Below are 23,243 nucleotides of genomic sequence, written 5' to 3'. Positions count from 1 at the left end.
AATATGGCAATAACTAAAAAATCACGGAGTACCGGTTTTTGTGCACTATTTTAGGAGATGGCCCAGACAAAAATAGAATATGAAAATTAACATTAACAAAAGGCAATAACTCAAAAAAAATTAAAAAATGCCGAGTACTTGCCTTTGTGCACTGCACTTCTTCTTAATGAGATCTATCATCCTATAAAATTTCAAGTCCATAGCTTTTATAGTTTAGGAGAAATGGCAGGGACAAAAAAATAAAGTATGAAAAAAAACAAAGGGCAATTACTCAAAAAATAAAAAGTGCAGAGTAAGGGTTCTTGTGCACTGAACTTCTACTTAATGAGATCTATCATCATATGAAGTTTCCTGTCCATAGCTTTTATAGTTTAGGAGTAATGGCCCAGACAAAAATAAAGTATGAAAATGAACAAAGGGCAATAACTCAAAAAGTAAGAAGTGCAGAGTACATGTTCTTGTGCACTGCACTTCTTCTTTAAATGAGATCTATTATCCTATGAAGTTTCAAATCCACAAATTTTATAGTTTAGGAGAAATGGCCCTGACAAAAATAAAGTATGAAAATGAACAAAGGGCAATAACTCAAAAATTAAGAAGTGCAGAGAAATATTCTTGTGCACTGCACTTTAGGTCATTGAAAGAAGCAAGCATACAAAGTTTGGAGTCAATCTCACTTATATTGACTGAGTTATGCTCTGGACAATCCTAAGGGGATGCTGTTGCCAACACTGACACTGATGCCGCCGCCGACAAAAGTAATCCCTATGTCGCCTTTTTTAAGGCAACACGAAAATACAATCAACTTGGGATTTTTTTTAAAATAGCTTTATAGACCAATTATCTGCAACAAATAGGACATAAAGCATATATACATGCCCCTAACTTCTAAATCTGATGTCTGTAGACCCAACAGTACATGTTGAGCTTGGTAAGTAAAACATTCGTAGTGTTATATACAACTGTGACAGGCCATTAAATGCAAAATCATTGATTATGTTTTTACAGTACTTTCATGTGTTTTCAAATCTTTCTGTTTGTTTCTGTGTCAAGCAACTTTAAAATAGTGTTGCTGTCATAAAGTTTAGATCCTAAATTTTGACAAAATTAAAAGCTTCAAGGAAGACTTGATAAAAAATAGTTTTTACAAAACATGTAGGAATAGCATACAAAGATGGTTGAAGTATTTCGTTGGACCCTGGCATCCATACTCCACGAATCAATCTCTCGAAGTTCTTCATCAAATAACTACCAGCTCCTGTAGGGTAAAAAACATACATAATGATAAAACTTTATGGCAAAATAAATCCCATGTCAATTAACGTAACATTCCTTACCAAGAAATTTAACCAGCTTCTCTTAGTGACCTAAGAGATTTACTATTGTCTGCAACTGTTTTAACCCATTACTTTATAATTATATTCTTTCATGTAAGGAAGCTATCCAGCTACCTTACAGAACGTCGGTGGTTCTACTCAGGTGCCTGTTCGTGTCGAAATAATGCACGGAAGGGCACCTGAGGTCTTCCTCCACCAGTAAAGCTGGAACGTCGCGATATGACCTATACTGTGTCGATGTGACGTAAAACCCAAAACAAACAAACAAACTTCATATACACTAGACCATATAAGCCAGTTATTACCATATGTATCCAGTTAAACCACTACTGTATTAACACATTGTATACACTATCTATACAGGTGGCACGATAGCTCAGTTGGTTAGACATACATACATCCATCCCTAACTCTGGGAAAGTCCCGGACATAAGGTGTCTGCCACAGAGGCATCCCGGAGATGATTTATATTCCAGTAAAAATAACTAGAGCTATCACTAAATGTGATAAATACCCCCGCAAGACTGATTCAGAAATGAGGAAGTTACTAGTAACAGAATACCTTGTAAAAGAATTGAAATAGAGTTATGGTTGTGGGCAACTTAAGATAACTGTGGTTCTTGTACATTGCATTTCCTTTCACTGTGGTTGACCACTGATGCAGATTTAGTTTCTTTTCAAGTTATCTTTCAGAAAAAAAACTATGAAACGGCAATAACTCTGTAATTAGTCAAGATGAAGTCATGGTTCTTGTGCACTGCACTTCCTCTCAATGTGCTTGACCATTGTATGAATTTGTATTGACTTCCAACAAGTGGTTTTCAAGTTATGCTCCGGACAAGAAAAAAGCAATGGAAAAGTAACAAAGGGCAATAACTCTGTAATTACTTTAGATAGAGTTATGGTTCTTGTGCACTACACTTCCTGTTATTGTGCTTGACCATTTTATGAAGTTGTTTTGAATTCCAACCAGAAGTTTTCAAGTTATGTTCCGGACAAGGAAAAGTATCAAAGGGCAATAACTCTGTAATTAGTCAAGATGGAGTTATAGTACTTGTGCACTGCACTTCCTTTCAATGTGTTTGACCATTGTATGAAGTTGTATTGAATTCCAACCATTAGTCTTCAAGTTATGCTCTAGACAAGGAAAATGCAACGGACTGCTGGACCGACCGACCACAGGGTGACACCTATATACCCCCCCAAAACTTCGTTTCGGGAGTATAAAAATCACTAGAACTATCGCTGAATGCAATTTATACCCCCACCAATGTCCTTGACAGAAGATGACTTGGAAAGGTGGTTTAGGGAATAACTTTAGTGGCACATATACATAAAAAGAAATTATCTCTGGTGAAAAAAAGACAAATTGTACAGGTAATAGTATAAATATATATTGTCATATCATGTTCGAAACAGTTACAAATAACCTTTCATTTTCCAAATGTACTAAAACAAACTAAAGCAGTGAAGTTAAAAAAATGGCACAATTATGTGAAAATGTAATTAAGAGTGGAAAAACTTTGCATAGAGCGGGTGCGGATATTGTCGAACACGTTTGTTTTTCCGATCATTTTAAAAAAAATTTCTTTAGCCATTTCTAACACTGAGTTGTATGTTGATGACATCAGACTTATGACACAACTCTTTTTTCCTATCAATCGCCATTTTTTCAAGACAACAGCGTGCTTACTAGACGATCTACATTGAAAAATTCAAATCAGCTCCACCAGCAAGTCACTTTTTACTCGATTTTAATTTTTAGCTTATGATGTACAGCCTAAGGTCTAGTATTCCGTGTTTTCGATTTTCTATTTTAAATTTGATATTTGTTTAGTTCGTGATGATGTTTAACAACGGGAAACAATTCCTGACTAAGCTTATTTGAAATATAGCAGAGTTAACTGGATGTTCGGAATTACAAACAATGCTAAAAATTTTGTGCTCATATTTCTGAACACTCACAATTCTGTTGAGATATTTAACAATTTGTTTTTCTGTTTCAGAAATGAGTAGACAGATTGGTGTGAAACGCCAAAAGTATGCTCCAAGATATTGGCTGAGCTTGTACGCTCAAAATCCATAACCTTAAACCAAGCTTCGAAGAAATATTCTGTGTCCAAAACAACACTTCAAAATGCAGTTCATCACAAGTATGACAGACACAAAGTTGGACATAAGACTGTCCTCAGTGATCTAGAAGAAACAAGATTGCATTTGTGAAAAATGCTATGCCACCGCATTAATACAACACTAAATAGTAATGTAGGAACAGAATTTTTTTTAGATTAGTGGTTAAATCTATTGTTATTCAAATAAAAGATCAGAGTAGGAATCTATCAATGCAGTTCAGTCTAGTGAATTTGGTGGTAAAAGTCATATTTCACATGGCCAAAATTCCATAACTGTACATCAAAGGACAACACAGTAACACACATTGTCAAATTTTAGGCCAGCTGATATCAAAGTTCACTTTACATCTTAAATCTGTGCACATGGTTCAAATTTCATAGCTGCACATTAAAGGACAAAAAAGTAGGTCACATCATCAAAATCTTGGTCACCTGTTATCAAAGTTCAATTTTACAACTAAAACTGTGCACATAGTCCAAATTTCATGGCTGTACATCAAAGGACAAGAAAGTAGGTCACTGTCCCCTTGGGCAAGGCAAAATTTTGACCCAAGGGTTTAATTCAAACAATCTTGATACAGGTCCACCAAACAACATTTCATGTCAAATATCTAAGCTGTAGCTTTCTCCAATTCAGAAAACATTTGTTTTAGTTTCTGTTTTTACTATGTGTACATAATGAAAATCAATGCCCCCGGGCAGGGCCAATTTTGACACCAGGGGCAAAATTTGAACAACTTTGGTAGAGGACCTATGGATGATATTATAAAGCAAACATCAAAGCTCTAAGCCTTGTACCTTCAGACAATAAGATTTTTTAATTTTTTACTATATGTACATAGTGAAAATCAATGACCCCCGGGCAGGGGCCAATTTTGACCCCAGGGCTATAATTTGAACAATCTTGGTAGAGGTTCACTACACATTATGTTTCATGCAAAATATCTAACATCTAGCCTTTGTCAATTTAGAGAAGATGATTTTTTAAGTTTTTACTATATACATTAAAGAAAAACCTATGATCCCTGGGGTGGGGCTAATTTTGACACTAGAGGCAAAATTTGAACAACTTTAGTAGGGTACCTATAGATGATATCATATACCAAATATAAAAGCTCTTAGCCTTGTACCTTCAGACAATAAGATTATTTAATTTTTTACTATATGTACATAGTGAAAATCAATGACCCCCGGGCAGGGGCCAATTTTGACCCCAGGGCTATAATTGAACAATCTTGGTAGAGGTGTACCAGACAATGTCTTATGCAAAATATCTCTAGGCCTTGTGGGTCTTTACAAGAAGATTTTTTTAATTTATTCTTATAATTCCTTTTGGTTGCCATGACAACCAGATTTCTGCATGGAATGAAATTCTTTGAACAACTTTGGAAGCCCTTCACCCAAGGATCAATCCTGCCAAGTTTGGTTGAAATTGGACTAGTGGTTTTTCACAAGAAGATTTTTTAAGTTCACTATATAATCTATATAACACACATACGTACAAACACTCACACACATAGGTGAATCGCTATATGCCACCGCATCGCATAGCTGACTCCAAGTGCCCCTTCCAACAAACAATTATCAGTGATAATTTTGATCAATTAAAAGATTAATTGATCCAAATATCCTGGAAATTGATCAAGAAGGTTGTTTTGATGATTTCTAGGTCAAGTTTGATTATGGATCACCTGGGGTCTAAAACTAGGTCACACTGCCCAAATATTGAAAAACCTTGTTAACACTCTTATGATAACATTTTGACTCAATTCTCATCAAACTCGGTCAGGATGCTTGTCTAGTTAATTGCTTGGAGGAGTTCGATATGGGTATCTCTCATGAAAAACTAGGTCACAGGAGCTTAAAATTAGAAAATCTTGTGAACTCTGTAGTGGCTACTGATGTTATCCAAATATCCTGGAAATTGGTCTGCAAGGTTGTTTTGATGATTTCTAGGTCAAGTTTGAATATGGGTCTCCTTGGGTCATCTAACTTGGTCAGGATGCTTGTCTAAGACATTGCTCCGATGTGATTGATGAGTCAAAGGAGCGATATAGGGCCATCTTGGCCCTCTTGTTTAATTCACCTTTTACTGCATTGACCTTGTTCACAGACACCAGGGTAACAATCCCAAGTTGCAACCCACATACTAAATTTGGTGTCAATAGGCCAAAGCAAACTCAAGTTTGAAAAATTCAGAGACTGAAATTCTATTTTTAGCAATCATGGAATTGACCTTGATCACAGACATTTGGGTAGAAATTTCGAGTTGGGTCTTGATTTAAGCTACCCTGACACCAAATTTGCTGTAAATAGATCACAGCTTACTCAAGTAATGATTGTGGAAACTGAATTTCTAAATTTCTATTTTTAGTAACAGTGATCTTAACCTTAATCAGTCACCTGAGTAGTTATCTCAAGTAGCATCTTGATGTTAGCTATCCACATACTAGTTTGGTGTCAGAAGGTCAAAGGAAAATGAAGATATTGAGCAAAAACTTATTTTATAATTTAGCAACAGTGACCATAACCTTGATCAAACACATTAATTTTGGGTAGCAATCCAAAGCTGCCTCTTGATATAGGCTACCAATACATCTAGTTAAGCATCAATAGGCCAATGTAAACTTAAGTTTTTGAGCAGAAACAGAATTTCTATTTTTAGCAACTTTGACCTTGACCACAGACACCTGGGTAGCAATCTCGAGTAGGGTCTTGATATCAGCTTAGTAACCCACACACAAAGTTTGGTGTCAATAGGTCTCAGCAAACTTAAGTAATAAGGTTGAAACTGAATTTCTACTTTTAGATACAGTGACCATGATCACAGACATCTGGATAGCAATCCCAAGCTGCCTCTTGATATAAGCTACCTAAATACAAAATTTGGCATCAATAGGCAAAATTAAACTTTAGTTATTGAGCTGAAACTGAATTTCTATTTTTAGCAACAGTGACCTTGACCTTGATCACAGACACCTTGGTAGCTATCAGAAGCTGCATCTTGATATAAATATAAGCTACCCATACATCAAGTTTAGTGTCAATAGGCCTAAACAAACTAAAGTTATTGAGTGGAAACTTAATTTCTATTTTTAGCTTCAGTGACCTTGACCTTGATCACAGATGCCTGGGTAGCAAACCCAAGCTGCCTCTTGATATAAGCAGTCCATGCAGCAAGTTTTGTGTCAATAGGCCAAAGCAAACTCAAGTTATTGAGTAGAAATTTAATTTCTATTTTTAGCTTCAGTGACCTTGACCTTGATCACAGACGCCTGGGTAGCAAACCCAAGCTGCCTCTTGGTATAAGCAGCCCATACAGCAAGTTTAGTGTCAATAGGCCAAAGCAAACTCAAGTTATTGAGCAGAAACTTAATTTCTATTTTTAGCTACAGTGACCTTGAAACCTGGGTAGCAATCCAAAGTTACATCTTGAAATGACTTTCCCACACACAAAGTTTGCTGTCAATAAGCCAGAGCAAACTCAAGTTGAGCGGAAACCAAAAGTTGACGCCCGCCTGCCCGCCAACTTCAGCATTTCAATAACCGGTTTTCGTTGAAAAACCTGGTTAAAAATTATTGTATGGAGAACTATAAATGAACAAGCAATTATCATAGTATTGCAAGCAATCCATAAGTCCCCTACCGGTTAGAACCCCATCAACATTCTGAAGGGCCATTGGCCATTCACTTATGTTTCAATTTTTCTCTATTTTAAGTAAACTTGTTGGAAAAGTTCTTTAAAAGTGATCACAGGAAACAGTTTTTATGAACAGACAGACGGACTGAAGGACACTCTAAAGTTAATATTTGAAACATCCCTGTTACCAAAATATAACATTTTAAAAGCAAAATTCTTAAAGAGGAGATAACTCTTGAAATAAAGATGCAATTTCATAAAAATTTTCAGCTCTTTTTGACTAATCACAAATATTGTTATATTTGCCATGTTTTAAGCCTATTTGTTGCCAAGGCAACTGATATTTTTTCAAAATAGGAAGAACAGATAAGACATGTATAATCTCAACACTGCTATCTACCCATATGTCAAGTTTCATAAAAATATTTCCAGTACTTTTTGAGATATCACTGGATTCAGTTTATGTGTAAAATTTGCCATATTTTCAGTCTATGTGTTGCCATAGCAACCAGAATTTTCAACATAGGAAGAAAAGAAAAAGACGTGCATAATCTCAAGACTGCCATCTACCCATATGTCAAGTTTCATAAAAATATTTCCAGGACTTTTTGCTTTATCACTGGATCCAGTTTATGTGTAAAATTTATCATATTTTCAGCCTATTTGTTGCCATAGCAACCAGAATTTCAACATAGGAAGAAAAGAAAAAGACGTGCATAATTCCAAGACTGCCATCTACCCATATGTCAAGTTTCATAAAAATATTTCCAGTACTTTTTGCGTTATTTATGTGTAAAATTTGCCATATTTTCAGCCTATTTGTTGCCATAGCAACCAGAATTTTCAACATAGGAAGAAAAGAAAAAGACGTGCATAATTCCAAGACTGCCATCTACCCATATGTCAAGTTTCATAAAAATATTTACAGTACTTTTTGCGTTATCACTGGATCCAGTTTATGTGTAAAATTTGCCATATTTTTAGCCTATTTGTTGCCATAGCAACCAGAATTTTCAACATAGGAAGAAAAAAAAAAGACGTGCATAATTCCAAGACTGCCATCTATCCATATACCAAGTTTCATAAAAATATTTTCAGTACTTTTCAAGTTATCGCGGGATCCAGTTTTGTGGACGGACGGACTGACGGACGGACGTTCTCACAGGACAGTAATTATGTGGCTACTCTATTGTTCTCTCTATTGTTCTTTTAGCCACGCAAAAGAAAATAGCCACATAAAAGCATTACGGAATGAATGACATCAAAGAGAACCTATTGTCCCTCTAGCCACATAATTACTCTCCTGTGAGTGCGGACGGACAGACGGACGGACAGACGGACGGACAGACGGACGGAGGGTAAACCTAAAGTCCCCTCCAGTAAACCGGTAGGGGACTAATAAAAATACGGATGTGGCGTATTGCAATATATTGCAATACGCTTTTTACCGTATTGTTACAGCCCTAATTTTGTTTATTACTTACATGTTTTATAAAACTAGTAAGTTATTGTACATGTACCTTTTATAGTTCCTACCAATACAATGATTAGATAAGCATTAGGGTAGAGCTTAGCAGTGTGGTTGACAGCTGCATAAATTTTACTCGCCCTCTGCACCTCTTTGAAACCACAGATTACCATCTTGAATGGAAGTAGCCTAGCCAGTTTGTACACCACATCAAATGGAGAATAAAACACAAGGTACCTGAAATGTCAATATAAACACACCAAATGGAAAGTTGAACAAGCAATTATCATAGTATTGCAAGCAATCCATAAGTCCCCTACCGGTTAGAACCCCAGCAACATTCTGATGGGCCATTGGCCATTCAATTTTACTAGTGAATGAATGACATGAATGAACTTAAATCTTTTTGAGTTCTAAGTTTGTCTATATCACAGTAATGTGTTAAGTTTCCCTGCCTAGTAAGGAAATTATGTTTATACAACCTTGTCATATTATTACGATGTGGGATTTTAAAGTAAATCCTATAAGGAATGAAGAAGTTGGAGTGAAAAATACCAATTTCTCGAAAAAAATCTAAGTTCAAGGGGAACTCGATTCTGGAAATAGTCTTGCTAGAGTATTTAACCTTCTCAAAAATGTTGAGTGATAATAAGAAAAAGAAATGAAGTAGATACATTAGGAAATAAAGAAGTTATTTAAAAAAGACAACATTTTTTTCATAAAAATTCTAAGTTCAAGGGAGGTAATACTGATAATTTTTGTGCTAGAGTTGTAAACCTTGTCACATATGATGTGGTTGATGACCAGAAACTTATATTTAAAGTTTGAAGTAAACACCTTAAGAAATTAAGAACTTAAAGTGAAAAAGCTGAAAAATTTAAATCAGAAATCTTGCAATTCAGGCTATTTGTTGCCATAGCAACCAGAATTTTCAACATAGGAAGAAAAAAGAAAAGACGTGCATAATCTCCATACTGCCATCTATCCATATATCAAGTTTCATAAAAATATTTTCAGTACTTTTTGCGTTATCGCGGGATCCAGTTTTGTGGACTGACGGACAGACGGACTGACAGACAGACAGATAGACAGACAGACGGACGGAGGGTAAACCTAAAGTCCCCTCCGGTTAAACCGGTAGGGGACTAATAAGAAATAAAGGACCTGAAAAAATATCAAATGTACACCGAATGGATTTAACAAGAGCTGGGTTTGAACCGGGTGATGCTCCCAAACAGGAAAGTACTTTTCTTGTAGTTTCAGAGTTATGTCCCTGGACAAAGTTAAAAGTGAGATAGTTCCTGAATAAGGTAAGGCAGAGTTACTGTTCTTTGCACTGGACTTCTAATAAATAAGATCTATCTACCTACGAAGATTCTTATTCATACCACTTATGGTTTCCGAGTAATATGTCCCGTACAAAGTTTAAAATGTAAAAATGAACTCCAAAATAAGCCAAGGCAGGGTAACATTCCTTGTGCACTGCATATCTACCCATTAAGATCTATCTACCTACAAAGTTTCATGTTTAACAGTTATGTCCCTGACAAGATTTTTCTATTAGGGTAGATAATTCAAAAACACGGCTTAATAGAGTTATGTTTCTTTTACACTGCACTTCTACCCTTGAGATCTATCTACCTACATAGTTTCATGTTGATATCTCTTAAAATTTTAGAGTTATGTCCTGGACAAGATTTTTCTAAAAGGGGAAATAATTCAAAATAGGGCAAAACAAAGTTATGAATCTTTTGCACTGCACTTCTACTCAATGAGATCTATCTACCTACAAAATTCCATGTTGATATCTCTTATAATATTAGAGTTATGTTTTTGACAATGTTCAAAGTGTAAAAATAAACAAAGGATAATTACTCCAAAATTAGGCAAAGCAGAGTTACGGTTCTTATGCACTGCACATCTACTCATTGAGATCTATCTACCTACAAAGTTTCATGTTGTGATATCTCTTATAATTTTAGAGTTATGTTCCGGACAAAGTTCAAAATGTAAAAATAAACAGAGAGCAATAACTCCAAAATAAGGCAAAACAGAGTTACAGTTCTTGTGCACTGCACAGCTACCAATTGAGATCTAACTACCTACAAAGTTTCATGTTGATATCTCTTATACTTTTAGAGTTATACTACAGCCTCATTACAACGTCATGTTGGGGTCCAATGTCTCAACACAGCGTTCTAACGAGGCTCTCGTTAGAATGCTCATTGAGAAATTACCGCATTACCCCACCCACCGCCTATATATATATAACGCTGACGATTTCTACTTACTGTTCAATGAATATCTCCATTATCTTTTTCTAAAACAATTCAATGATGTAAACATATATTATATTCACAAAAAATGCTAATTTAATTTAAAAGAAACAAAACACTTGCGAAAGAAAAACATATATCAGGAATGTAGTGTAAACAGTTAGCCATTACTGTAATGGCGTTTGATTAACTAGGGGACACAACTAAAGCTGGACTGTAAATTACAGTGTAATTTACAGTCCAGCTTTAGTTGTGACCCCTAGTTAATCAAACGCCATATACTTCCTGTCTCGGCCGTTCTATTTACAGTGCAGGATTTTAAATTGATTTTGGGCTTGAGTGGGTTATTTAATTCACTGACTGGTTTACATGTCACAGATATGTGTGTGAATTTTAGTTTATTTATACTCACCACCAGTTGCCCATGTCACAGAACTTTATGATATGAATTTGAGATTTTGGAAACAATTTGATGCCTGACTGCAGTTTTACACACCTTTGGCACTCATAAATGTCCTAATTACAATTGTTAATTGTACTTGACTGTCAAATTGAACAAGCGTTATAGCGCACTATAAATCTAGATCTACTTAATTTCTTTTCTTTCCTTTTTTTTGGGGGGGGGGGGGGGGGGGGGGGGAGTTTTTTTTGTTTGTTTTTTTTGTTTTTTTTGGGAGCCAAGGTCTATGAGCGCTTAGCTGAGATTAACTTTATAACGGAGAGCGAAAATGGTGTAAAATAGAGTTATGGTTCTTTGACACTGCACTCTGCCTTCATGCCCTCTACCACTGTGTAAAGTTTAAACAAATTACCTCCAAGGGTTTTCAAGTTATGCTCCGGACAAGACAACGGACGGACAGACGGAAAGACGGACAAGGTGGCAACTATATTATGCTCTCCCTTCGGGGAGCATAAAAAAACCAATCATAATGTATTTTAAATATGACCACATATGAATAGGGTTAACATAAACAGGAAACTTTTGATAACCTTGACTTTCACAGGTAGGGGTGTCAAGGCAAGCAAAAACATATTGTGACAAATGTCTCCCAAAACTATGTATGGTTCTGATCACTCCTATGAATTTTGGTCGAAATCCCGCCAGCAGCTTGACCTGTAATAGCTGGAAAGGATTTTTCTATTTTAAGCTCTGGCAGCCATTTTGTTCAGCAAAACAGAAAATGCAGCCGATATGCACAACAAGGGATGGTACTAGTGATGGTCCGATTGTCGCCGCTATCCGATTATAGATCGGTATGTTGATAATGTTGCCGACATCGATTGTGTTCGAACAGAATCGATTGTCGCTTAGTGTTAATTTTTGTTCCTTTGTGGTAGTTATTTTTCGTAGTTTTTTAGCTTTGCGCTATTTAATTTGAATACTCTTCAATCTTCACGAAAACGTCATGGCGGAGGAAAAAACCCAGACCGATTTGAATAATAATTCTAAACAGGTTGTATTTCCCTATCCAGGGAAAACATCATCAAATGTCTGTAAGGATTTTGGTTTCCACAAGCTGAATATTGAAGGACCCGCTACCATTGATAACTTGGACATGGCTAAAGTTGTGTGCAAGCTTTGTGGTAAAGGATATGCAAATAAAGGTACCCCACCCGTTTAAAATAAAATCGGATTCTGATACTGTATTTTACTGTAACAATCTTTGTTACTCTGTCCATTTATAATGTAAAATAATCAATTTAAAAGGCTTCTAAACATATATTTACCATGACACCGTTTATGGTACGGCGATTCTGTTATTAAAAATGAAATAAAATAATTAAATTTTTTATGTGAAATGGTAATTTACATTTTTATTCCTGATCATGCATATTAAATTAATTTATTAATCACATAGATACATTTTATCAATTATTGGTAGCAGTTATTAATTTATTATAATTTATATGACCATGAATAGTTCCTACAGGAATGGGAACCCTGAATCTAAAAATTTCCTTAGTTTAACCATATTTATTTTAGCTCGATTGTGAAATAGGCACTTAAATAAAAACTTTTATTTTTGATTAAATAAGTAAATGCTGGCAACAGGGACACATTGATTTTTCTGAATATGAATATCGAAAATCATTACATGTATGTAAACTGTGTCCTGACTGAAGAATTTGTATTTTGTAATATGTTAAACAGACAATTAGATAAAAACATAAATTTATATTAAATAAAAGTTATAATGATTTCTATTTTCTAGATAGTTATGCTGGAAAACATTCAGTTCGATTATTCCGATTAATTGATCGGAGAGCCTGTCCGATTGTTCCGATTAATCGATTATGAGTTTGTCTACCGATTCCCAACACTAGATGGTACTATTCACTCCTGTGAAGTTTCATTGAAATCCCACTAGCAGTAGACCGGTGAAAACTGGACAAGATTTTTCTATTTATAGCTCTTCAGAGACCATTTTGTGCATCAAAGCTGAACATGCCAGTGATATGCACAACTAGGGATGGTACTGATCACTCCTGTGAAGTTTTCATTGAAATCATAACAGCAGCTTGACATGTAAAAGCCAAAAAAAAGATTTTTCTATTTATAGCTTTGACGGCCATTTAGTGCTGCAAAGCAAACGTGCCAGTGATATGCACAACTAGGTATGGTACTGTACACTCTGTTAAGTATCATTGAAACCCCACCATCAATTTGACCTGTTGAAGTTGGACAACATTTTTCTATTTACAGCTCTGGCAGCCATTTTGTTCAGGGAAACGGAACATGCTGGAGATATGCACAACTTGGGATGGTACTGATCACTCCTGTGAAGTTTGGTTGAAATCCCACCAGCAGTTTGACCTGTGAAAGCTGGAGAAGACTTTTCTATAGATAGCTCTGGCGGACATTTTGTGCAGTGAAGCAAAATGTGCCAGCGATATGGACAACTAGGGATGGTAGTGATCAATCCAGTGAAGTTCATTGAAATCCCACCAGCAGTTTGACCTATGAAAGCGGGACAATTTTTTTCTTTTTTTTTAGCTCTGGCAGCCATTTTGTGCAGCGAGGCGGAACGTCCGGTGATGTGCACAACTATGGATGGTACTGATCACTCTTGTTAAGTTTGGTTGAAATCCCACCAGCAGTTTGACCTGTGAAAGCTGGACAAGATTTTTCTATTGTAATTTTGTACTCAGAACCCTGCTTAGATGGAAACAGAGTATACTGTATAAGTGACATGAAGTGTATTTGATCATGATTTGAACAATAGACATACTATTAGCTAACTATTAGTAAACACGTCAGTGACTACACACAGGTTCACTCTAACGCGAGTATACACCTGATTACACATTTCAACTTTTATCTATATCAATGCCTAAGAAACGGGAGCAAACAAAATCTTCCCTTTGTGAGCAAACTAAACAAGATTGCATTTGTGAACAAGAACTGTCGGAGGACAGCAATGCTCGACTATTTGAAAAAGTTGTCACAAGTGTTTCATTGTGTATAATTATGCTTACCTATATGAATACATAAAATTGTCCAAAAAGGGGCTTGTTATTAAGATGTTTTATAGAGTAAATCACTGCTTTATTATTATGAATGCATAAAATTGTCCCAAACAAGAACCGGTTGAACAGGGTGATGCTCCCCGAATAGGTTTTGCACACAGGAAAGTATACCTATTGTAGTGTGAGAATTAAGTTCAGTTTAAGAATGAACAAAGGGCAATAACTCCAAAATTAGGCAAGGCAGAGTTAAGGTTCTTTTCCACTGCACTTCTATTTAACGAGATCAATCTACCTACAAAGTTTCATGTTGATACCTCTAATGGTTTCAGATTTATGTCCCATACAAAGTTCAAAGCTGCAGAAAGTAAAAAAAGGTATTATTCATTGGAAACTAGAACTCCCCAAGTCGGATGTGTCGCCTTGTGAACAATATAGTTTAGGAGAAATGGCCAGGACAAAAATGAAATATGAAAACTAACAAAGGGCAATAACTAAAACAAGAGGGCCATGATGGCAAGAGGGCCATAATGGCCCTGAGGTCTCTCACCTGTATATAGGCCCCCCGGAGCTGCAACAGTTTAAACCCCAGGGCTTTAATTTGAACAAACTTGGAAGACACCCATTAGAAGATGTTTCATGGTGTTAAGTTTTTACTACACATATATAATGAAAAACAATGATCTCCCTCCCCTTGCCCCCCCCCCCCCCCCCGGCAGGGCCAATTTTAACCCAAGGGCTTTTATTTGAACAAACTTGGTAGACACCCATAAGAAGATGTTTCATGCTAAACATCTAAGCTTTAGCTCATTTGGTTTTTTCAAAGAAGATTTTTTAAGTTTTTACTGTACACATATAGTTAAAAACAATGACACCCCTGGGGCGGGGCCAGTTTTGACTCCAGGGCTTTTATTTGAACAAACTTTGTAGACACTTAATAGAAGATGTTTCATGCCTAATATCTAAACTCTAGCTATTTGGGTTTTTTCAAAGAAGATTTTTTAAGTTTTTACTATATGCATATAGGGAAAATCAATGACCCCCTGGGGCGGGGCCAATTTGACCCAAGGGCTTTTATTTGAACAAACTTTGTAGACACTCACTAGATGATGTTTCATGCTTAATATCTAAACTCTAGCTCTTTGGGTTTTTTAAAAGAAGATTTTTTAAGTTTTTGCTACACACATATAAGGAAAATCAATGACCCCTAGGGCGGGGCCAATTTTGACCCCAGGCTTTTATTTTCTATATGCATACTGCATAACTAATCAAGGGCCATAACTCTGAGTTAAAGTGTCTGACTGGAACAAGCCGACGATATGCGCATCTCCTCTTGATATTGATGATTCCCATAATGTTTCGTTGAATTCCAGCCAGTAGTTGCAGAGAACTAGTCCGGAAACGAATATTTTTCTATATGCATACTGCATAACTAATCAAGGGCCATAGCTCTGAGTTAAAGTGTCTGACCGCAACAAGGCAATGATATGCGCATCTTCTCTTGGTATTGAAGGTTCCCATAAAGTTTCATTGAATTCCAGCCAGTAGTTGCAGAGAAGTAGCGCGGTAACGACTTTTGCTCTACATGCATACTGCATAACTAATCAAGGGGCATAACTCTGAGTTAAAGTGTCTGACCACAACAAGCCGACGATATGTGGATCTCCTCTTGGTATTGAAGGTTCCTATAAAGTTTCGTTGAATTCCAGCCAGTAGTTGCAGAGAAGTAGCGCGGTAACGATTTTTGCTCTATATGCATACTGCATAACTAATCAAGGGCCATAACTCTGAGTTAAAGTGTCTGACCGGAACAAGCCGACGATATGTGCATCTCCTCTTGGTATTGAAGGTTCCTATAAAGTTTCGTTGAATTCCAGCCAGTAGTTGCAGAGAAGTTGCGCGGAAACGATTTTTTCTCTATATGCATACTGCATAACTAATCAAGGGCCATAACTCTGAGTTAAAGTGTCTGACCGGAACAAGCAGACGATATGCGCATCTCCTCTTGGTATTGAAGGTTCCCATAAAGTTTCGTTGAATTCCAGCCAGCAGTTGCAGAGAAGTAGTGCGGAAACGATTTTTACTCTATTATGCATACTACATAACTGCAAGGGCCATAACTCTGAGTTAAAGGGTCTGACCGGAACAAGCCGACAATATGCGCATCTCCTCTTGATATTGATGATTCCCATAAAGTTTCGTTGAATTCCAGCCAGTAGTTGCAAAGAACTAGTCCGGAAACGAAATTCGGACGGACGGATAGACGGACGGACAACGCCAAAACTATATCCCCCTCCCGATTCCATCGGCGGGGGATAACAAAAACAATAGTCTTTAAAAGGAGATTAGATACGGGTTTCCTTTTAAAAATTTTTTTTTAAAAATGCACTTACGATTAATAATTTACATGTCAGTTATTGACCCGCTAATTTTCCGATAGAAATATTTTTCAACTTGGGCAATAATTTAACATGTGTTATCTTTTTACTGACAGGTTTTTAAACTTCTGTTATATAAATAAATGAGTGCAAGTCAGTTGAGTTTCGGCACCTTTGATGATTAGGATTAAATAACTGGGACTACATGTGTGTGAACATCAAAGATTTACCGACTCTTTTGAAGGGGCGGCGAGGTCATCTTGTGTGTAGATCAATTTGTGGATGCTATTTTGTTTTCACACATGTATTTATAAGCACTGTGGAATTTAGACAGTCGGTCATTTAATTTCTCTAGTAAGTACTATGTACGCATCACATTTATCAGAATGGGGATGGACTAATCATAAGAGAAGGGATACTTACAAAGTACAGTCAAACTTGCCATAGCGACTCACTGATTTAAACGACTTCCTGTCGTATACGACCTTATTTTAGACCGCCCAACGTAAATCACTATATAAAGTCATTGAATTAAACGACTCCCTGTCTGACGCGACTAACGACCTTAAATTTAGCGTCCCGTTACATTTCTATGACCGAATTAAACGACTTTTTCATTTTCACAAGAATTATGTTTTTCACACTTCTCGCTTTCAATTGACATTTGTCCGTCAAAAATGAGCGCCATAGTCTCGAATGTTTATCACCATTGAAAAAGGTGTTAATTGATAATTACGAAGCTATTAGTCATTATAACTTTCAAAGTTTGAAAATAAATAATCTAATGATTACATCGACATGACCAAGCAGTAAATAACAACCGTCTGATAACGTGCGGATAGAAACTGATAGAAAGTGCGGATAGAAACATGTACAAACATCCGGGCACTTCAGATCATACAAATATGGCTGACAAAGCACGTAAAAAAAGAATTGTCCTGACTCTTGAAAAAGAATTCAGGCAATCAAAAAGCTTGCTGAGGAAATGGGCGTCGGCAAAACCCAGATACAGACGCTCCGGAAGCGAAAAGCCGACATTTTGAGTGACTTTGAAAACAACATGCCCAATTCTTCAAAATGTCGTCGTTATCTCACAGGTATTTTTTTTGGTTATTCGTTCTCATCGTATTTTTTCACTAAATTGATAGGAAAAATAAAGCAAAGATTTACAAGACAACAATGCCTGTTTATACACTACACCCCCCAAACTTAAACTTTAAAATGTCTGAACTTTGCATGTATGAGCAGAAAATTCATTCCTCCTTCTTTTTCCAGGGAATGAAGAAGTCAACGACCTTACATTGGCATGGTGTTGTGATGTAGCGGGAAGAAACATCAACCTTACAGGTCCAATGATACAGACAAAAGCAATTGAATTTGCCCAACAGCTGGAAAAGTTTAAGGCCTCAAATGGTTGGCTTGACTCTTTCAAATTAAGAAACAGTATATCATATGGAACCATGAGTGGCGAAAGAGGAGATGTGAATGTTAAAACTGTAAAAGACTGGAAATCAAAATTAAAAACTCTTCTTTTAAAATTTTATATCTGTAATACATTGTATTTGTATAATCATGCATGTAAACATTTTTATTTTTAAAAACATTTTAACCTAAATAAAGTATTTAAATAAAAATTATCTTATATCTTCAACAAGCCATATTTAAATATTACATAATATGTAACACAAAGAAAACACAATCAAAGAAAAAACAAACAAGTAAAAATAGCATTTTGAAACAACTGATGATTTTTTTGGGAACCTGGATTAAAAGACTCCCTGTCATATGTGACCTTTTTGATATTGTCCCATGGAAAGTCACATATGACAAGTTTTACTAAGTATGTTCTGTTATAATATGAAGTTGATTCCTTTAATAATAGCAAAGTTACAGCCAGTTACAGCCAAAACAATGAAAATTTCAATAATTTGAACTTCAAAGTCAAGGTCATTAATGAGTGAAGGTCAAGGTCTGTCTGATTATTTTTAAGGGTTATCCTTGAAGATTATTATGTTCAAGTTTGAAGACAATCCATTCAAAAATAACAAAGTTACAGCCAATAATAGCCAAAAAAAAGGAAAATTTCAATAATTTGACCTTCAAAGTCAAGGTCATTTATGAGTGAAAGTCAAGGTCTGTCTGGTTATTTTTAAGGGATATCCTTGAAGATTATTATGTTCAAGTTTGAAGACAATCCATTCAAAAATAACAAAGTTACAGCCAATAACAGCATGAACAAGCAAAATTTGGACTTTTAACCTTGAAGGTCAAGGTCATTTATGGATGAAGGTCAAGGTTAGTGTGGTCTACTGAAAGGTCTTGTCCCAAGGGTTGTTGTGGCCAAGTATGAAGACAATACACCAAGAAATAAAAAAGTTATGATCCAGGTACAAGTTTGCGGACAGCAACGGCGCCGCGACCATAGCAATACCTCTACTTTTTTTTTCAAAAAAAAAAAAGTCAAGCTAAAAATGCAAATTTTTACTAAGTCAAGGGCAATAACTCTATAAATACTGAATAAATCTGTAAGCAAAACACCATTATCATAATTATAAAGACACTAAAAGCCTATATCCATGCTCACCAGGCACCAGAGGCAATAAATTCTTATAGTTCAAGTTAGGCAAAAGAATATTATTGAAAATAGAAATTATTATTAACACGTACCATACTGCAGTAGATGTGAGGACACTTCTATGATCCTTGAATGGTGTTATGGCTGGTTCACCCAGTAATATATTGGCTATTATACTTCCTGCGAAACATAGCAACATGCTTGACAACCATGTAGACAGTGGATGTCGCCTATAAAATGGTTGAGTGCCTAAAAGTATAAAACATAACCTAAGTATACAAAGAGAATATCAAAGTTGCCTACATTTTCGCCAAGTGCTTGAAAGTATAAACATTGGCCCAAAAGCCTTCACCTGAGGACAGACTGTTAGGCCAAAATTAAAAATAGCTTTGTTTGCTGTCTCCCGACCGACCCTAAAAAAACACTGCGCTCCGAAAAATTTTATTTGCTCTCGCCGACCATTTTTTTTGTTTTTTTGGTGCCGCATATTTTTACCGATATCCGTTCAATAACGGCGTGTAGTATTCTGGTTCCCGCGTATTATTAGTCACGTGTATAGACTATCAAGTACCGCCGGGTAAAAGTCGAGTGTGTACACTTCCGATACAATTTTGCAAAACGAAAGTTAGAAGATCTTCAAGAAGACGAGTATTTTATCATCTCGTCAACATTTATTATTACGTTTATTCAACTTTGTTGAAAAATAACCTCCACGAGAATGAATTGGTCTGAGCATGGGCCGATTTGTTGAATGACGTCGAGGATTTTTACCCGAAAAAAATCGGACGTTCTTACGGTATGCTTAAATACTGGTTTGGGTTAAAAACTTACTGATTGCTCATGTAATCGACTTAAAATAAAGTTTTTGTAAATAAATAAAGTTTCTTGTATGTATTCATTCATTTATAAGTACCAGTATTTATTTAATAATCATTTTCTTCAACCAGCAAATGCACTTATCTTATTGTTTTCAGTACCACCTGTCTTAGTACTTGAACAGTGTTGAACCATTTCAGCACTCATTTATCACATTTTCTCATTATTGCAGGGCTTTAAGAATAGTCTTCTAGTGGCTCAAAATGCAAGGCACTGAATGCGGATAAACCAAGGTGTATTTACTCCAAGAATAAATTGACAGGGAAACATGATCTCTAAAACACAACCTTGAGAAATTTGATTACAGCTGTGTTTCAGTCATTACAGTTGATGGTTAGTATTGGTATTGCATATTGTTGTGCTTATTTTCTTGAAATAGTGATGTCAAAATGTTTTTACATAATCAACTGAAAGTAGAAACCTGATTTTCTTCTATCTTACATATTTCCCATGGTGTTTGTATAATTAACAAGAGGGCCATGATGGCCCTGAGGTCGCTCACCTGTATATAGCACCCCCCCCCCCCCCCCAATAAGAAGATGTTTCATGCTAAACATCTAAGCTCTACCTCATTGGGCTTTTTAAAAGAAGATTTTTTAAAGTTTTTACTATACACATTAAAGTTAAAAACAATGACACCCCTGGGGCGGGGCCAGTCTTGACCCCAGGGCTTTTATTTGAACAAACTTTGTAGACACTTACTAGAAGATGTTTCATGCTTAAAATCTAAACTCTAGCTATTTGGGTTTTTTCAAAGAAGATTTTAAGTTTTTGCTATACACATATAAGGAAAATCAATGACACCCTGGGCGGGTCCAATTTTGACCCCAGCGCTTTTATTTGAACAAACTTTGTAGACACTCACTAGAAGATGTTTCATGCTTAATATCTAAACTCTAGCTATTTGGGTTTTTTCAAAGAAGATTTTTTAAGTTTTTGCTATACACATATAAGGAAAATGACCCCCGGGGCGGGGCCAATTTTGACCCCAGGGCTTTTATTTGAACAAACTTGGTAGACACCTATTAGAACATGTTTGATGCTAAATATCTTAGCTCTAGCTCTTTGAGTTCTTTAAAAGAAGATTTTTTAAGTTTTTACTATATGCATATAGGGAAAATCAATGACCCCCTGGGGCGGGGCCAATTTTGACCCCAGGGCTTTTATTTGAACAAACTTGGTAGACACTCATTAGAACATGTTTCATGCTATATATCTTAGCTCTAGCTCTTTTGGTTCTTTAAAAGAAGATTTTTTAAGTTTTTACTATATGCATATAGGGAAAATCAATGACCCTCTGGGGCGGGGCCAATTTTGACCCCAGGGCTTTTATTTGAACAAACTTGGTAGACACTCACTAAAAGATGTTTCATGCCAAATATCTTAGGGTTTTTTAAAAGAAGATATTTAAAGTTTTTTCTTTCGGTTGCCATGGCAACCAGAGTTCTGAATTCTTTGAACAATTTTTAAAGGTGACCACCAAAGGAACATTCCTGTGAAGTTTGGATGAAATTGGCCTAGTGGTTTATGAGGAGATGTCATTTAAAGTAAAAGTTTACGGACGACGGACGGACGACGGACGGACGAAAAGCGATCACAAAAGCTCACCCTGTCACTTTGTGACAGGTGAGCTAAAAATGTTAAAATAATTGCATTTTTGGCAAAATCTGTATTGCATAAAGTCTAGCCTTCTGTCTGTTTTCATAGGAGATGCTCTGCAAGGGTGTTTGTATGACTGCAGATGTCATGCCAATCTCACATGGAGTTCCCTTACTGTGCCTCCAACATTGGACGACCAGATATTTGTGCCCATTGTGATGAGCCAGAAGCACAGAGAAATCCAGAACTGTTAACAAAGTTTAGGATTGTACTTCCAGTTTATGAGCAATGCATCAATGTCCACAATAAAGACATTCCCCATAGATGTCCTATAAAAAATGAATACTGTGAACCTAAATTTTGTTGGTATACTGTGGCTTAACTGTTTAATTGTCTGAAGTTGCATAGTGTTTGAAGTTGGTTTTCTGGTTGTGTTACTAACTATTCATTTCAGTGAAAATAAAATGTAAGCAAACTTTAAACTGTTGATGTATAATGATGCCTTTTGTTGTTCAGTAGTTATTTTGCATAATATATTTGAGTATATTTGTGTGTTTTAGTCATCCTCTCACATGTTGGGTAAATGTTCGAAATTTTGCTTTTGTTACATGTATTTTTATTAAAAAGAACTATACTTCTTGTATTGACTAATTGAAAGATATACAAACTGAAATAAAAAGTAAGATATATCTAATTTTAAAAATTTTTATTCACATTTTATTAAACCGTTTTTTCCAACAAACAGAATCAAACCAAAAACATTTATGTATTTCCAAAAAAAAACAAACAAGCAAATTCTTTGAATTTATATCCCCCGCCGAGTACTGGTTATTATTAACACAACAACTGAAGACATAAGGCTTTATTTATATATTAATCATGACATAAACTGTAATATTCTTTGAACTTGAAGCCTTGTACCTTCAAACAAGAAGAATTTTTAAGTTTTCACTATATACATATAAGGAAAATCTATGACCTCCTGGAGTGGGGCCAATTTTGACCCCAGGGCTAAAATTTGAACAATTTTGGTAGAGGACCTATAGGTTATATCATATACCAAATATCAAAGCTCTAGGCCTTGTACTTTCAGACAAGATTTTTTAATTTTGCATTTTTGAAACTCCTTTTCTGGCCCTGTGACCTACTTATGCAACAGACCGGAACCATTTGATCAACTTTGGCAGGGGACCACCCTAGGATCATTCCTGTAAAGTTTGGTTGCTGTGCAGTCATTTGTTTCTGAGGAGATGTTGTTTAAAGAAATTGCTGACGACGCACGACGACGGACGGTAGGGGATCACAATAGCTCACCTAGATGTAAAAACATCTTAATCTCAAGACTTCATTGCCATTTTCAAGGCATCAAGAAGGGATCTCACAATTTTCAAATATTTTTAAATGTTATTGTAACAAATCATTTTAATTCTTCTTTAATAAAAACTAGAAATGTGTCCATAGGACACGGGTGCCACCACCGCGCCACTGTTCTGTCAA

General features: G+C 35.9%; 1 protein-coding gene and 1 long non-coding RNA gene across 3 annotated transcripts in view; one reads left to right on the top strand and one right to left on the bottom strand.

Moving 5' to 3' along the window:
* LOC132723303 (trimeric intracellular cation channel type 1B.1-like) overlaps positions 1 to 23,243 on the bottom strand; it is a 77,325-nt gene that overhangs the window by 28,742 nt on the left and 25,340 nt on the right. For both annotated transcript variants that reach the window (XM_060707981.1, XM_060707980.1), the window contains exons 2-4: positions 19,364 to 19,520; positions 8,630 to 8,814; positions 1,171 to 1,258 (exon numbers count right to left, since the gene is read on the bottom strand). In XM_060707981.1, the coding sequence (XP_060563964.1) occupies positions 1,171 to 1,258; positions 8,630 to 8,814; positions 19,364 to 19,520 (430 nt within the window). The remainder of the gene's footprint in view (positions 1 to 1,170; positions 1,259 to 8,629; positions 8,815 to 19,363; positions 19,521 to 23,243) is intronic.
* On the top strand, positions 19,544 to 22,384 carry LOC132723304 (uncharacterized). Its single transcript, XR_009624728.1, has 3 exons — positions 19,544 to 20,067; positions 20,320 to 20,480; positions 21,855 to 22,384. It is a non-coding gene; the product is annotated as an uncharacterized LOC132723304 (long non-coding RNA).

This window comes from Ruditapes philippinarum, unplaced genomic scaffold (genome assembly GCF_026571515.1).
Source record: "Ruditapes philippinarum isolate M1 unplaced genomic scaffold, ASM2657151v2 ctg1752_1_1_1_1, whole genome shotgun sequence".
Classification (NCBI taxonomy): Eukaryota; Metazoa; Mollusca; class Bivalvia; order Venerida; family Veneridae; genus Ruditapes; species Ruditapes philippinarum.
The sequence above is the reverse complement of the archived record's forward strand: the minus strand, read 5'-3'. Positions and strand labels throughout refer to the sequence as shown.